This window comes from Trachymyrmex septentrionalis, unplaced genomic scaffold (assembly GCF_001594115.1).
Source record: "Trachymyrmex septentrionalis isolate Tsep2-gDNA-1 unplaced genomic scaffold, Tsep1.0 scaffold2, whole genome shotgun sequence".
NCBI lineage: Eukaryota > Metazoa > Arthropoda > Insecta > Hymenoptera > Formicidae > Trachymyrmex > Trachymyrmex septentrionalis.
The window spans coordinates 1,044,503-1,062,162 of NW_017305179.1; the positions used below are offsets into that span (position 1 = coordinate 1,044,503).

General features: G+C 34.2%; 4 protein-coding genes across 5 annotated transcripts in view; 2 read left to right on the forward strand and 2 right to left on the reverse strand.

Moving 5' to 3' along the window:
* The window catches only part of LOC108747320 (aldehyde dehydrogenase, mitochondrial), a 6,254-nt gene extending 4,916 nt beyond the window's left edge, over nt 1-1,338 (reverse strand). Inside the window, exon 1 of the mRNA XM_018484708.1 lies at nt 1,073-1,338. Within this exon, the coding sequence (XP_018340210.1) occupies nt 1,073-1,231 (159 nt within the window). The 5' untranslated portion in view covers nt 1,232-1,338. The remainder of the gene's footprint in view (nt 1-1,072) is intronic.
* A 1,063-nt stretch (nt 1,339-2,401) lies between these two features.
* On the reverse strand, nt 2,402-7,623 carry LOC108747543 (myb-binding protein 1A). Its single transcript, XM_018485103.1, has 10 exons — nt 7,190-7,623; nt 6,563-6,757; nt 6,091-6,486; nt 5,427-5,983; nt 5,210-5,322; nt 4,613-5,136; nt 3,876-4,505; nt 3,557-3,805; nt 3,041-3,471; nt 2,402-2,886 (listed from the first exon to the last, which is right to left on the reverse strand). Exons 1-10 carry the CDS (start codon nt 7,379-7,381, stop codon nt 2,451-2,453), a joined length of 3,723 nt encoding a protein of 1,240 aa, XP_018340605.1. The 5' UTR covers nt 7,382-7,623; the 3' UTR covers nt 2,402-2,450.
* A 1,210-nt stretch (nt 7,624-8,833) lies between these two features.
* LOC108747323 (eukaryotic translation initiation factor 4H-like) lies at nt 8,834-12,247 on the forward strand. 2 transcript variants are annotated; one of them, XM_018484715.1, is made up of 5 exons: nt 8,834-9,023; nt 10,300-10,464; nt 10,540-10,787; nt 10,964-11,194; nt 12,023-12,247. In XM_018484715.1, exons 1-5 carry the CDS (start codon nt 8,992-8,994, stop codon nt 12,166-12,168), a joined length of 822 nt encoding a protein of 273 aa, XP_018340217.1. In that variant the 5' UTR covers nt 8,834-8,991; the 3' UTR covers nt 12,169-12,247. The 2 variants fall into 2 exon arrangements, with proteins under 2 accessions (XP_018340217.1, XP_018340218.1); XM_018484716.1 differs by having other exon boundaries at nt 8,840-9,023; nt 10,540-10,772.
* A 1,372-nt stretch (nt 12,248-13,619) lies between these two features.
* Nucleotides 13,620-16,847, forward strand: LOC108747520 (septin-1). Its single transcript, XM_018485079.1, has 6 exons — nt 13,620-14,248; nt 15,068-15,260; nt 15,365-15,623; nt 15,706-16,071; nt 16,137-16,244; nt 16,318-16,847. The coding sequence occupies exons 1-6, from the start codon at nt 14,225-14,227 to the stop codon at nt 16,448-16,450; spliced, it is 1,083 nt and encodes a 360-aa protein (XP_018340581.1). The 5' UTR covers nt 13,620-14,224; the 3' UTR covers nt 16,451-16,847.
* Nucleotides 16,848-17,660: the final 813 nt, after the last annotated feature.

The window sequence follows — 17,660 nt, forward strand, 5'->3', positions numbered from 1 at the left end:
ATAAGGTCACGAGTGTTAGATAATATGTTTACCATAATTATCGAACGGCGGTTCCATCGGTCAATCAATCGGTACTGTATATCGGTACTATATATCGCTCGATTTTCGCCGCCAATTTGCCTGAATAGCACAATCGGTTCTTAAATTTGTGTTGCACATTTCTGCTAACACATTCAGTTCGCGTGAAATCCAGGATGACTGGTAGAATTGTGTTGTGCGGCACTCAACCGATTCGCAAGATGAATTCCTATTACGTCCGTTACCACAAGTGTAGATTAATTTTAATCTTGCGGTTCAATTTACTTTTCATCTTCTTCTAGTTCTATAGAATTAGAGAAGAATAAAAAGTAAATTAGACTAAAATTAAAGGTAATCTACTTTGGTGGAAATGAACATTTAGTCCTATCTATAATTTCAGCCTTAAACTATGTTCAGATTCTCATCCAAGTGTTGTCAAAGTATCGTTTTAACTGAATATTAAGCCTTAATTTTTGACATCTTCATTACATACATCTTTCGCGTTCTGGATTAATCTTTATTACTTTTACAAGTATATAAAAATTATTAAGCAATTTTTATATACATTTTGACATCTTTAGAAAGTTATATTTATAATAAATTGTATATAAATTGTTATATTACAATTATTGTATATATACAATATTGTTGTGTATAAATTAAAGAAAAGAAATGCGCAGGACATGAATGACTCACAAGATATGTATTACCTATATATATATATATATAGGTTAAACAAGGATAACATGATATCTACGAAGGGTGGGGATCTGAAAGCGTCTTTAGAATAACAGCGGAAATGTTTTCCCCTCCGAACAGATTGAGATGTCCATCAGTAGGTTTCCAAAAATATCCACAAAATATAATACCCCTACTTTGCTTTTACTAACGTTTTTATCTGCGAACCACTCTCCATTAATACATTGTTTTTCCTCCTTTCGAAGCTCATGAGAATTTTAAAAAATTTGGCACAAACACTACTCGTATCAGAGACCGTGAAATTACGCAATACACCTCATGATAAATGCATTCTTCGTTATATCGTCGTACTTACACCAGTGTACAGAATGGGAGGATTTATATCCGGCGCCGGTAAAGCCACAGACGAGTAGCGTCGCAAACAATGAAATCTCTTCAGTACGCGCAACATATCGCAGTGACGTATTCCCTCGGTTCGCGGAAAAAGACTGATCTGAGTCAGCCAGTTCCTCATACGCTGGCCTACGCTCTCCCTTCTCTCCACACAAAACAAGAGATCTAGTAATTCAATCTGTCCCCTCGAATGCGCGTGCTCTATTCTTATTGAACTCAACAAAAAACTAGTAACATTATTGTCACGCATCGCCTCTTTTACATTCTTAGAATTTGACAATGAACGATCGCACAGTTATGGTTGACCGTCAGGAAAAACAAGTCATAACTGATATTAATTAACACCGATCGATAATAGCATCAATTTTAATGAACACTAAAAACTAAGATATTCATTGTTTATTTCGTAATGTCTCAAGACTGCTCTAATATAGCTTTGTAATTGGTCCATGACAGTAAAATTAATTAATATAATCTTAATATAAAAACAAGACTATGAATATCAGTCTAGGAATATAGAAAGAGAAATGAAATTCTGAAAAGCCCCGGTGGATCAATTTCAAAATATTCATGAATAATGAAACTCATACATACATTTTCTGTACAAAGAATTAAACAGTAATACATAGAAGTTATAAAAAAATATTGTACAACACTTTATGAAACAAGAGTAGTTTTTAAGAAAAAAATATTACGAATAATTTAATAATAATTACAAAAAATATTTAGGATGTGTCTAAACTTGTTATTATGATAATTTTAAGATAAATAAATGTAATTAAAGAGAATATATATACGCGCGCGTGTGTGTGTGTGTGTGTGTGTATGTGTGCATGTTGCGTGTACATATACATATAGACACACATACACAAAATAAAAAACATAATATAATCAACTAATAAAAATTTATCTGTGTAAATGTAAACAACTCCAATAAGTCATAAATATTCGTCAGAAATTATACAGCTCATAAAGCCAATCGAAATAACAATGTACGTAACATAATTATGATTAAAATGATGAATAATAGTTCTAAAAATAGTTCTATTCTTAGACTTGTGTCAACTAACCAGAGACCAGTTTGATCCTGTATATTTATATTTAATCAATTAAAGACATAAAGAAGAATCAATACGTAAAATCAATATATAAATTTTTAAATAATCAATGTATCACTGATTATTCATTTTTCATAACAAAAAATAATTACAGTTGTACATGTACACAGACCTTTTATTTCATGTGAATGAATAATTATTTGGCGTACTCTAAATATTTTTTAATTTTCGCGCTATATGCATATTTCATCATCTTTTATTCTTATAAGTTTATAAATTCTATCAAACAGGATTAATACGTTTTCTTCTTTTGGATTCACGATCGTCCTCCATCGTCTGATTTCTTTTCTGTGGTGCTTTCGAGTTCGTAGACTGATCATGTAAATTCCCATTTTGAATGAATTCTGTTGTGTCTTCATTTTCTGGTAAACTGACACTGCTAAAATTAAACGGTTCTATATCTTGAGACATAACTTTTGCGCGTAATTCACGCGCTTCTTTCTTCAGTAATTGTTTCTCCCTTTGTTTACTCTTATTCTTCCTTCTCTTTTTCTGTTCATTATTATTATGTACAACCTCTTCTTGTTCTTCCTCTTCTTTTTCTTCTTCCAAATCACTTGTTTTTCCATTTTGGGATCCGATAATACTTTGTTTGCCATTACTTTGTGAAACAATATCATTGGAACTATTTAACTTAGCATTATCCTTCTTTGATGGCCTAATGACAAATTATATCAAATAATATAAAAAACATAAGTTAAAAAAAAAATATATATATATACTATACATGTATGTACGTGCGTGCGTGAGTGTGTAAAACATAAAAACAAGACAATTTTTGAGAATCAAGTTAAATTGATAATTCCACTTACAAATTGAGAGGTACTCCAATATCTGCTGCTAGCTTGTTGTAGGCAATTTTTGTATCTCCAGAAAGATTGTATTGGCTTCTATAATTTATTAATGCCATTTTAACAGTTTGCCAATCCCATGCTTTTGTCAAACATCGTGCGTGAACAAGACGCAATAGCATCAAAAGATGTCCAATAAACTTCTGTAAAACATTTTTTTGCGTACTAACATTATTACACAAAGTAGACTGCCCATCACTCACACGTAGATTAGATGTCTCTTTAAATGTATTTATAGTATTTTTATAAAGCGTCGTTTCTAATTTCATTCTCATGTCGGCATACTTGGTATTCATGTTCAGTAATCGATTATTATTATAGAAAATTAGTAACAATTCAAGCGCTTGATTTCTACGAAAGTATCGTATACTGCTATCAAAAGCAAAATCCACCTAAACAATCAAATGATATTGTATAAAGCAAGATATATTTTAAACGAGGTATTAGAAAATATTAATAGTTATTTTAAATACATACCAACAGAAGCGCCAGCTGCCAATTATCTTCCCAACACAATTGTAATACACCCTTAAACAACGTATGCGAAAGCACACAGTCTCTCTGCTTAAAGAACGCAGTTAAATTTTTACCATAAATTTCAACAATACTTTCGGTGGACAAGTTAGCTTGTTGCGCGCATCTTACAAGGAAGGTGCAGCATTCGGCTAATTTATCATTGAGTTCTTGACAAACTGAAGCAGAACGTTCTCCTTTTTCGATCAAAGCCTTAAAAAGACATATTATATATCATTTAATCGGCAAATATGATACAAACTTAATCGTTACAAATAATTACCTTTAACACTGTCGTTAACAAAGTCTCATCAACATTCGTTGTATCTTTAAACTTTTTCACCGTTGATAACTTTTTTAAGCAAGCCCGAATTCTATACGCGAGTGGTTCTTGATGCGGATCTTTTATACAAAATTCCAGCAGAGCGAAAAGTGGCACGATCATATCTAGAGTAATCGCCATAGACGGACTAGTTTCTAGATAAATCTGTAACAGATCTATAACGCGAGCTCTGAAGTGCATCAATGTCTGACTCGTCTTCCCTTGCTTTTTAGAGCGAGCCTGCTGATTCTCTCGAAAAGTTTTAAAAGCTGCTGCTAACGATTTGTCCAATCGTTTGCCCTCTTCTTCGTCTATTTCATCTACATCGATATCCTCGTCATCGGTTTTCATTGCAGCATCTCCCAAAGCTTGATGTAACGCTATCCTCAATTTATCGGTCATGGTTTCATCCTCATCCTCGTCCTCATTCTCACTTGAATCAGACTCAGATTCACTTTTCGATAAAACTTCATCATTTGAAACACTTTCCTCCTCTTCATCTTCCTCATTATCTGATTCGCTTTCTATACCAGAGGAATCGTCATTTTGCTTTGTAGTGAGCGTCTTTTGAGTATTTTTAATATCTAATACCTGAAATAAAGTATAACATGTACTTACAATTTTTTCAAACATTTCATACTTTTTAATTATATACAGAAACAGATTAATCTTATAAAAATTGTATAACAAAAGCTTACGGCCAATATCTGATAGACTGCAGATGGAGTTAGGTACGGACAGATATGTGGAAACACACAACCAACTAATGAACGGAATAAATGGTCGTTTTTGGATAAAAGAGATAACAAAAGATCCACTACTACTTCAACCCATTCTGGTTCTTCTTCAGTAACTGTGTTATTGAGCTTTTTATGTTTCTTGGATTTTTTACTTAATCTCTCATAACAACATTGAAGTTCATTAATCGACATAATCGCTATTTCAGGATCTGAGAACAATTGTAGACCCATGTGCAAATTCATCGTATGAAATATCGGTAAGGCTTCCGAATGTTTTGTATTTTTCTCTAGTTTTTCAATCAAGTCTGTCACTCTTTTCCAAGCATCGGCTGCTGCATCGTTTAATGGCGATCGTAATCTGATCATATTGGATTGCAGTTTCGAATCTAAATTATGAACAAGTGCACTTAATAGGTTTCGTGCATTATCCAATTTTGGTAATTTATAATCCAGAGCACGATAAAAGGAATCTTTAAATTGTTCTGAAAATAATAATTAAATTTATTTCAGCTCATAACAATTTAAAAGATACATGTCTATGTAGCTTATACTTACGTGCTAGTTCTATTCCAACATCTGACACCTCACATAATCCATAATTAAACAGGAATACCAGTTGCTCAAGTCTCCAGTCCTGATCCAAAAATGTCTCTGGACGACCCATTAATCTAATAGAAAGAAATATATTTAGTGCAACAAGAAATATAAAAATATTTTTAATCTCTGCTCATTATATCAAATCATTTATACTGTTAATACTAATTATACTCACTTTGTTAATAGCTGTGCTGTGTAACTTCGCTCAGCATTTGTCCTAAATTCTGTCTTACTTTCTGTAATTTCTCTATACAATTGGCTTAACTTCTTAATACCGTCTATCCTCAAGTTTCCCATAATTATTTGAATCACCTTAACACCTGTCTTCTTTTCTATCATTAAGTCACCAGGATCTAATATTAACTTCTTCAATATACTCAGCTGTGTTTTTGTCTTGATATCTTCGCCGTTTGTGGCAGACACTACCAAATGTAAAACTTTTCTGAATGCCATTAATACTTCATCATTTCTATTCTTCTTACAAATCGAAAATCTTTTTAACATGTGTTGCAGAAAATTTGGAGACAATAACGAAGGAATTACAGTTTTATCCGTAACATTAAGAAGTATTAGTCGTAACATTTCCACAGCAATGTATTCATCACTCTTTGACGGTTTTATAAATTTCTGATCGATGCCTTTCCAAAAGTCGGCCACAAATTCGGTCGCTACCAGTTTTTCACAAAATAATTTAAACACTGGATGTTGATAAGAGACAATTCGAAGTAAAGCCTAAAAAATAAAAAAAATATTAAAAAATCTATTTTAACACGAACATTTATTGTGGGGTAAAAATACACAGGAAAGATTACTCAAGTCTTGCTAAATATAATACAAACCGTTAATAGTCGAACGATATCTTCCACAGACTCCTTGGTAATTATCTCAGTCATACCTAAGTGTTGCTTTAAAAATTTATGGTTAACTAACGAAGGATGTTTGTCCCTAAGAATCAGCAGCATATAAAATGTATCCAAAGTTTGTTCAGACCATGGCTTGCCAATTTCCTTCTCAACAATTGGCCAAACATCCTTGATAGATTTAATATCAAGCTGAATAATAAATTCGCTGAGAAACATAGTGGAAATAAATGATAAATAGCTACGTTTCTTGCCAGCATTTAACAGAATCTCCATAATCTGTTGTTGAATCTCAACACTGTTCCGAGCAAGTAACTTGGACCTAATCAAAGCACCACAGAGCAATATATGTCCCATATATATATCAGCATTCTCCTACAAAAAGAAATAGTAGTTTTTCTTTAAATATTATTCTTATAAAACAATATAAAAACAAGATTTTAGATCTTACACTTTTAAGATTACTGCCAGCTGGACGCAATTGAGTATTCATTATGGATAAAAGTTTTTCCACTGAAGTATCAGGATGTGTCATCAGAAAAACTGTTAAGGTACTGTAGAAGCCTGTTCTGGTGGATGTTAACGAAGATCCCAATCTGGTAACCATCTTGACCAAGGCAAGATCCAACTCTTTGTCATTCTGATCCTGAAAGATAGATCATACATTACAATGTAACAATTTGTCAAGTATTTCATACAAATTAAATCTTTCTTCTTAATGTATACAATTTAATATCCGTTTTTATCAATGCAATTCAACTTTAATCTCGGTTTAACTAACTTTTTATCTTTTTCTAAGAACTAGAACTTTTTCTATGAATTAAAACTTCAAGACGTCGCATGACTCTTCGCTCGGCCCGCAGACTTAAAATCAAATCCGGATTCAATTTCATCCGTGCCTCATATATGTGGCTTCGGCATTGTGCTTCTGGAGCTGTGTTCCACTTAATGCTCGCAACAATCGCGAGCATCATTTGTCCTTGTTTAATATTTGACAAACGACAAGGATGAAATGATTCCAGGAGCATTGTGAGTGTTAAGTGGAAGGCAGCCTGGTTGTTAATGTAATGTAATTTACCGTATTATGTTGATGTATATAATTCAGTAGCGCAACTCCGCCATTTAATCTCACGGATGGATTGCTGTCCTTCAGCTGATTAAACTTATCCAATATATTGAAATAAGTTCTACCCATCTTCGACTGTCCAGACATATCCGAAATCATTTCTGCCATGTGCGTGTCGCGCGGTACATGCATGGCAGCGGACATCTTGATCTTTCCAATTGTTTCCGACAGGGTGACCGTGGGTCAAAAAAAATTCAGCAAATCCCTGCCTATAAATTCACCAAATGTCGAATGTTGTTTTTGTTCAATTGAGAGAGTTCACAGTTCACTTTGCTTCATATGAGAGTGGACATCCCGGCCTTTTTCGTGTACCAAACTTCGTAGGATAATGTTCACGCTTTGTCCTTTTCCATACTACGTGAATTAGACAAAAACGAATAATCTCTTCTTTCTGCTTGTATCATTGGTTTGATCGATTTGATGAATGTAACATAGCAAAATAACGTATGGTCAATTTTGATCAAAATTGATATTCGTCAATTTCTATAGGTGCATTTTCATAAGCTGCTCAAACTGATCGTTTCAGCGACAAAAAAGATCACGTTGTCGCAAAACTTAGAGCGACAATTTCATATATGACGAAGAGCAAGAAGTGTGAAATGACGTTTAAGCGACAGATTTGATATGTTGTTTGTATTTTTTATGTATCATTTGTAATATTAATACGCTGAATCAAACAGTTATTAGATTATTCTTATTGCATCGAAACTTCTATCTGGATCAGCAATAAAGAAAAAAGAATAAATTAGGTATATCGCAGTCAATGGTGGTTAATACGGTCAATAGTTTATTTTGCAACTATTATAAGTTTTTATCGCGCTGATTGAGTTACGCATTTAGATCAAGAGGAATGGTCCAATCTCAACAGAGAATTATAAAGCGATTGTAAAACTGTTGTATTCTGCTAAACGCAGCCATTATGTCGGCACAATAACGTTTGAGCATTTGACGCCTGTAGTTAAAACTGTTCAAACTACGAATTTCAGCCGCTGGATAACGAACGACAAATCTGTCGCTCTAATCGCTCATTTTAACAGCACGTGAAAATGTACCTTATTATCACGTGACCTTATTTTGACGCCAAAAATCAGCGCCGAGCGTCAACATGAAAAGGCACCTAAAGGGAATCAACCAATCAAAATTCTTCTTTTCTATGGAATAGGAGGAAAGGAAAGATTAGTTAATTCGCTTATTAAAATGCCTTTTGAGCCTTTTCATGCTGAAGCTCGACGTTTATTTTCAGCGTCAAAATAGTGTTATGTGATCAAAATTTTATAAAGTAAAAAAGATAAAGATTGAGATGAAAGTAAATCTACATTAGAAATGGCAAAAAATCGTTCAAAGCAAAAATTTCCAAGTTTTATATGCAATTCGTTGTCACTAATTATTTCTCACTATATGTTACTCACTGAAAAATGAATAAATTCTTTCCAAAAACGTACCGAACGGTCGTCGACCAATCGCGTCGTCTAGTCTCGTGGAAACCGTGCTCATGTCGAACGCGCGATTGGTCGATTTGACGATTGTGTGCGTCCGAATGAACCTTCGAGTTTGGTCTTGAAGTACTCTCCGTATCGCTGTCATTGCACACCCGAGTCATCATTTTATTCGAATAAATTCATCCAGCGAGCGAAGTGACGCGTGTACGTTCAAGATATCACATTGATAAATTGTCGAGTGTTAAGGCGCGATGGTGCCGCGCGCACGGTGACTGAATCGACTCACGCGGTCCCGGTCAGTTCCGTGCATTCAATATGGCAGGTCGAGGTGGTTACGACGATTCAAGGCAAGTATCGGCCGTGTTTGCGGTCGTGTCACGCCACCGGGAGGGTCACGGGTGACCGTGGCCTCGGGACGCACGTGCCGCGGATCGAACCGTCCGGGACGCGTGCGTCCCTCGCGCGTATATCCCCCGGTTTTAAGGTTAAGTGAGTTACGGGAGTGCAAGCGCAACACCTTGCGAGGCGCCGCGACACGCGGCTTTATTTTGGCCGGTCAGATCCACCCGGACCCGCGGATCTCGGGACCTCGACGACGCGGCGCGACGCGACGAAGCGGAGCCGTCCTCGGGAACGATGCACGTGCGATGCACGCCGCGAGAGGAAGCGAGAGAAGGAGAGATGGTGATAGAGAGGGAAGGAGGATCGCGCCAGCAAGGCGCGATCGTGCGATGTGCAGCGGCGTTGCGTTTCTTGGTGAAGTGCCCGAGTGTGCTGTCGATATAAACTCCGTTTTCCGTCGTCGTCGCGTTCGCGTGTTCGGTTTATCGTGTCTCACGTCAACCTGCCTCTTTGATACACAACATTCTCCTCACTTTACACATACACAATATACGTACGCGCGCGCGTCTAGATGGATATTGGCGAGCTTTCTCACTTGGAAAATGCATTCGGCTGAAATGTGTAAATAATTAAAAGAAACAGAAGAAATTTGTAATTTTTTTATGTATTTTGTATAATGGTTTTGTTTTATTGTTGCACTGGATTGTACTAGTACTTTACTTTTCGCTTTTGTCAAATGTCAAACATGTACCTAGTTCATTTTAAATATAAGTCCGATTAATTCAGCTATAAAACATATGTATTAGCATTTGAATATATCTGCGATTTGAGAGAGCAGTCGAATGCAGTTGATACAGATTTATTTTAATGTACGTTTATATTAATATTTGACTTTATTGGGAGAGATGAAAAGTCTTTTCTTCAGAGAATTCATATAACTAACATAGCTAATAACGTATGAATGAAAAAGATGTAGAAATATCTATACAACTACCTTGTAATTGGATGTAATGATTTATAAATGTATGTACACATAGTATTTCAAAATAACAAACAATAGCAATAAAATGTGTTCAATAGAGAAAGCAATTTTCCAATTGTAAAATTCTTTAATACCATTAGTTCAAATATGTTTAAATCTAGTGATTTAAATAAATGGCAAGATTAATCATATTAAAGAATTTTACATCAGTTACAAATCTGCTTTATCTAATCTCAATAATTTAATATATTTTATATTTGTAAAGATAAGTAGCTGTCAAGATATTTTTCTTTATTCAGAGATTATCCAACTCATCGAAGTAGAAAACCTTTACCAACTGAACCACCATATACTGCGTATGTGGGAAATTTGCCGAATGGAATTGTACAAGGTGATGTTGACAAAATCTTTGAGAAGCTTAATGTCAAAGTCATCAGATTGGTTAAAGACAGGGACACCGACAAGTATGTATTAATTGAGTTGGAGAGGCAAAACTGTATATATTGATTGATTTAAAAAATTGTTTTTTGTATTTATAGATTTAAGGGCTTCTGCTATGTCGAGTTTGAAGACTTGGCTGATCTGGAGGCAGCATTGGAAATGGACGGAGCGGTAGAAGTAGACAAGTGTTTGATCAAGATCGACGTAGCAGAAGGAAAAAGAAATGACCGTGGTGGTGGCTTCGATAGGAGAGGTCGTGGCGGCAGCAGCAGTGGAAGCGGATTCAAAGGACGAGATTCCGGCCGTAGTGGATATGGCGACGATTTTGATAGTAAATCATATTCAAGTAAACACTATACGCTTTTATATTTGATAATAATAAAACTGCAATGTAAATTTTGTATTTGTATACTAACAATACTAATGCTTATAATGCTGAACTAATTTTCTCTCTATCATAAATGTTTAATTTGCTGTCCCCAAATATCGGCGACGATAAAGTTTCTTAACGTTTATTCACAGGATACAGTGATAGAGGCCCACATGGAGGTAGTAGGCAAGGTAACGATAGATGGGATTCTAGAAGTAATAGAGGCAATTACGGCCAATTCAACGACGACACAGGTGGAAATCGTGATTGGTCGCGAAGTACGTCTAGCAGGTCGTACACTAATAAACCTCCACTTCGAGGAAGTGGTTCGGACCGTAAACCCTTCCCAGAGGATCCTTATAACAAAGATGCTCCTCCCCCAGGTATGTATACAATTTGGCACGAGATGCTATTGTGTCTCTTGATATAAGTATACATATATGCATATATAATTCATTTAGGAACACTAAATTGATAAACCGTATTATATTAAATACAATAAAAAAAAAACTAATGTGTATACATAAATACATATTTTGAATTCTCTTTTAAGATTTTTATTAAATTATAATACCGTGCTTTTCACTATATAATAGAAATCCTAGAAGAGACTATATATTTGTGTATGTTATTAATTTGTTTTTTATTTAATGTATTGTAATTTATTGTTTCTAAAAGGGATTACACTTTCTATATCCTTAATACTGTATCACTTAATACTTGACTTTCACTTAAAACTAATTTTTAACTCCATAATCAGTCTTTTAAAACGTACATGGAATAAAAGTCGGAATCGAATCTGAAATTTGTCGATTATAAGTCTGCTTTTACATGGAACCACATATCATTTTATAGCATTGCTATAATTTACATATTTTTTATACGAATTTATAACAATGAAGTCCAAAAACTAACACTCTATATTCTATTATATTTCTATTCTATTGAAGATGTAAGCTTTATTCAGAATAAAGAACCACGCAAAGTAATTCTAGATCTATGTTTTTTTAAATTTGTTTCTTGTTACAGAACATTTTTCCATTAAAAAAAATTCCTTCTGATATTTATAGAATGACCGAAAATCGAATCTGAGTCTCTTGTTTAATAAAACAATTATTCTATTTTTAAATTATGTAGAATCTCTAGAATATGTGTATACACACGTTAAGTAATGTATTATACATACTTAACAGCACTTTTTTTTACTTTAGACACTACTGGAAGAAAACGTTTGGAGCTCCAGCCAAGGACTGTTAAAGAGCCTGTGAATTCAATTGCGGAATCAAGTAAAACAAGTTCCATTTATGGAGGTGCAAAGCCTCGAGAAGAAAAATTGAAAATGCAGCTGGACAAGTAAAATTAACGATATCATCAATAGTCTCAGATTTCCCCGAGGAAATTGGAGAAAGAAACATTGTTGACACAAAATTTTAAAATCGATCTAAGATTCCCTCATAGTTTCCTAAAAATCTAGTGGTGATTCTTCGAACATTCACAATCAGAAAATACCCTTCTGTTTTTAATTCTTACAAGGGGTGTCACCCGCAAAGAAGGATATATATATATATTTATATATATATTTATATACATATATATATATATATATGTGTGTGTGTGTGTGTGTGTGTGTACACTACAGACATAAATCTATTACAATTCTAAGATTTTTTGCGCATTTTTAATCAAGAATAAACATCTTTTTTCTTCTATCTTTTGTATTTATAAATTAACTTCTTGATTCTCAATGAAAATAGAGTACTTGTAACTACAATATACATAAAAAGAAAAATGTGTATGCACAAATGCATGCTCCAATAGTGATAGCGATTTATATACATAAATGATTGTTAAGATGCTACGCAGTTAAGTACATTTTAATACTCGTGTCAATTTAATGTTGGGTTTTGTGTCTGTAATAATACTGAGGGTACATGTACAAACTATCACAAATATAAAATGTCACAGCATGTATATTTCATCTTAACGCTAGTATTTCTTATCTGTACTTGAGACTAAGCCCGGGTTTAAAGAAGTACAAAGGAAAGTGGTGATTACACTAAGTTTCGTTTCCTTCCATAGAATTTTTACGTTATACCGTACAACGCTGATCATTGTGTATCAATCGTTCGTTAAGGCATACGTTCGTTACGATAATAGCATACAATTGTTTAATATTATTAAACATTCTTTTTTTTTTCTTTCCAATCGACCAGAATGATGAAGGATTATGAAGTATAACATGCGAGTGATTCAACAAATTTCTACATTGCGGGGAGCGAATAAAGGGAATGCGCCGATTATTATATATTAATAATTATGTAATAAATTAACCAGTGCTAACAGTGACGTTGAAGAATTGCAGGAACGTCGTGAGAATAGCAAATAAAATAAAAAACGAAACCTCGAAATAATAATAAATATTATGTAAAACAATGCTTGTATATGATAATATTTCCTGAATAAAGTAGCTGTTTGCCTCGTATCTGTGCAGTATATTAGGGTAAGTGAAATCAATTACGGTAAAGTAAATAAGCGAGATGTATTTCGTGAATAATATGCAATACGTATTCCTAACATTTTGTAAATTGTATCTCTCTCTCTCTCTATATATGTATGTATGTATATATATATATATATATATATATATATATATATACACACATTATTCGGACAAATTCTGCTCTTTATTGAATTCTGTCTGCTTAAATAACAGATATAAATAATCTATATAAAATTTACATTGAATTTTATCTGCTTAAATATAATAAATATAAATATGTTGAAAAATTAAACAATTTTTTTGTGTAGTGTGTATGTATGAGATTTATTGATACATCATTATTTACAAATTGTACATACATATATTTTAATGTAATTGATAGTTTTTGCTAATGTCGATCACCGTAGACCACCCTGGTCGATATACGAGATCGCAACGTGACTTTTTGCGAGAACGTAATGGAATGCCGTTCAGCTGTTCGGTTGCCACGCCTCAACTTACTCCGATTCATCGTGTCTCCCCTCCTTTCCCGTCCCACAACGCGATATCCTGTACAGTCCGCACTACGCCGCTCGTTCCTCGAGACTCGTACGACAGCCGACTCGCCGTCGGACACGGTGCGACCACGCGACGCTTTCAGCATCTACGATAGCTGATTAAATCGCGGCGAAACGTGCCACGTATCGAGTGATATTGAGTTCAACAATGCGGTTCGAAGTCGGATACGTTTGAAATCGAAGTAACCTATTTCCCCGTCGTGCACGCGTATTGACGCGTATCCGTACGTTCCGCCGCCGCGTCTTCTTGCCGCACATTTTCGCTCGCGGCCGCGTCGGTCTAGAAATAGCGGTCTAGAATTGACCGCGACCTTCGGTAGAGACACAGAGCTTGTTTACGGATTCACGCGTCCGATATGTCGAGCGAGAGCGTGAAAACGGTAAGTGCCTTCGCTTTACGTGAATCGCAATGCCTGCCATTAGGCTTAATTAAGTCTCTTGCGTATGAAAAAAAGTTGCACGACTGGTAAATGAAAAGTATTGATCGCTGGATATAAATTCATGGTAATTATTCGCAATAACAAAATTGGTAGTGTAGGCTGTATGTATTGAGTAAATCTAACAAAATTAATTTGAATTGCAAATGAGAGCCAACATTGAATGATAGAGTGTAATTATATTTATTAACAATAATAAATCTTCCAATACTTTTTTTTCCAACGTGGACAGAAAGAAAAGAAAGATGTATGATGCAAAAGAAATTCAGTTAATGTCAGATAATTCAGTTTTTAATTTAATTTAGTTTATTGCAAAGTTCTATGAAAAAAACTATATGTTAACAGAGTAATAGACATAAGCATAAAATATGATACAATAGGCTATAGTAACTTACAAAGGGTCAAACATCAGCAAAATTGCTGTTTTCTAATATAAAGTAATTTTAATCTTGGGTTAATTTATTCTTTGTCTTTTTGTAATTTTTAGAATTAGAAAAAGCTGGAGAGTGGGTCAATTCAAAATTTTGAATAGGAAATGCAGTTTTTCAATCCAATTGAATCCAATTGGGTCCAATTAAATCCAAAAAAAGTATTCACTATTTAAAATACTCATTTGGATAGAAAAAAATTTTTAATTCATTTTAATCCATTCTTGTTTGCTGGATAGGATTCAAGATTAATCTATATTGTGAAAATGGACATCAAAGAAACAAATCTTTTATCTAAAGATACTGTAAATAATTCTGGAACATTCTTTTCCAGTTTGCGAGCCTAGAGACACCTGGGTATGTGGGCTTTGCAAATTTGCCGAATCAAGTGCATCGGAAATCTGTGAAGAAAGGCTTTGAGTTCACGCTTATGGTTGTGGGAGAGTCTGGCCTTGGAAAGTCCACCTTGGTAAACAGTTTGTTCCTCACGGATTTGTACCCCGAGCGAATAATTCCTGATGCAGTCGGTAAGCAAAAATTATTTACTTTATTTCACACATGTGACATGCAAACGTGTGATTTTTATAAATTTCTATATAATTAAAATATCTATTTGTACTTTTGTGAATAGAGAAAACAAATCAAACCGTCAAACTTGACGCTTCAACGGTTGAGATTGAAGAAAGAGGCGTGAAACTTAGATTAACAGTCGTCGATACACCTGGTTATGGAGATGCAATTGATAACACGGATAGTTTCCGAGCTATTATTCAATACATAGACGATCAGTTTGAGAGATTTCTTCGTGACGAAAGTGGTTTGAACAGGAGGAATATTGTGGATAATAGAATACATTGTTGTTTCTATTTTATCTCTCCATTTGGACATGGGTACACATTGTTAAAATTAAAGTAATTGTTTAGAGTTAAAAACAAATAATATAATCGATTCTTCTTTTCTCTTGTTGACCAGGTTGAAACCATTGGATATCGAGTTTATGAAGCAACTTCATAACAAAGTTAATATAGTACCTGTAATAGCGAAAGCTGATGTACTTACCAAAAAAGAAGTCTTGCGCCTGAAAAAAAGAGTTATGGAAGAGATTGAAGGCAATGGAATCAAAATATATCCTTTACCGGACTGTGATAGTGATGAAGATGAGGATTACAAGGAACAAGTACGTCAGTTGAAAGAAGCTGTCCCGTTCGCAGTGTGTGGTGCAAATACCTTGCTCGAGGTCAAAGGAAAGAGAGTACGTGGTCGACTGTATCCATGGGGTGTTGTCGAAGTGGAGAATCCGGATCATTGCGATTTTATCAAGTTAAGGACAATGCTGATGTAAGTTATTGTTTTATTATGATATGATCTTTACGTTGATATACATAAATATATTTTCTTTATAGCACGCATATGCAAGACTTACAGGAAGTAACGCAAGAAGTACATTACGAGAATTATCGTAGCGAAAGATTGGCAAAGGGAGCTCCGGTGCCGCCCCGACGTCAAACAACGTGAGTACAAATATTTCATTTTATGATATTATATTTATGAGCGTTATTTCGACTTTCGTTTCTTTCTTTACAGTATCACAGAACCTGACAAGAACAGCACCGTGTCAGAGAAGGATCGCATTTTGCAAGAGAAGGAAGCAGAAATACGACACATGCAAGAATTGTTGGCTGTGATGCAAGCGCAGATGCAACAACAGCAACCTTGATCGAATATGCGTTTTTGTACTGACGTATGAAATGAAGGAAACAACTCCTCATTGTTACGCGAGTGCCAAAATGATTTATAAAACTTTTTTTATTAGCGACTCACACGATTAGGGTCTTGATTTCGACCGCAATATTTTTCTAAGCTCGATTTTTATTAGGGAAATCTCATTTTGATACGCCCCACGCGTTTTATAGGCATATAAGAATATAAAAATACTAATGTTTCTACATAGTATTAACTTTTGATTGTCGATGTGAAGACTCTCAATGGATGTCTGTTACGACATCCAATGCCTCGTCCAGAACGAGTAGAACTAATAAAATCGGTCTGAAATTGCGACACAGTATGAAACAAATGTTTGCATATCCAAGGTTTACAGGTAAGGCACTTAAGCAACTTGTTTCTTTTTTAACAAAACTTATTCGAATTTTTCTATTTCGAAGATTTTACTGTGCGAGTACTTACTGGGAATCTTATTTGGATTAATTTTTGTTTTATGATAAAGAAATGTATTTATCTTTGATTCAACAATTTCTCATGTGATGTCTTAATTATTGATAAAATATCGAATGTTTTACTCATATTGTGCATTTTGCATAGACATAATAAGAATATAAGATAAGATTTTATTGCATAAGTAAAACGAGACCAACGAAACAAAATTGCAAAAGCAGATATCTCACATAAGTTAACGTCTAATAACTTCTAATTTAAAAACACGGTATACGCTCAGCTGTTCACGCAGCATCCTTTATCAAAAAAAATATTAGGTATCTTATATACATGACGTAAAATATAGGAATTTTATCTCAGATAATCATACAATAGAAAAAAATTATGAAAAGAAGTGCCTTGCAATTTTTATCTATCTCACTATCACAGTAGGAATTTTTTCGTATACAATTATGCAAACAATTTGTTATAAATACTTCATTTATATTAAAAGAATCTCTTCCACTGGGCAATATATTCATAATAAGTTATAGGTAAAACTTATATTGCTGATTGAATAAAAAAATCTCATATTGAATTCATGTAGGACAAATATATAAAAAATTTTAAAAGGCTGATGGAATCCTCGAGTAAAAACATCGGACTGATCGCGCCAGATTATCTAAAGACAATTGCGTATAATTATTAATGTTAAGCGACTTAGAAGCAAAGAAGTATGTGCCATACCATTTTTTAAAAGAGACCAATATCAATCC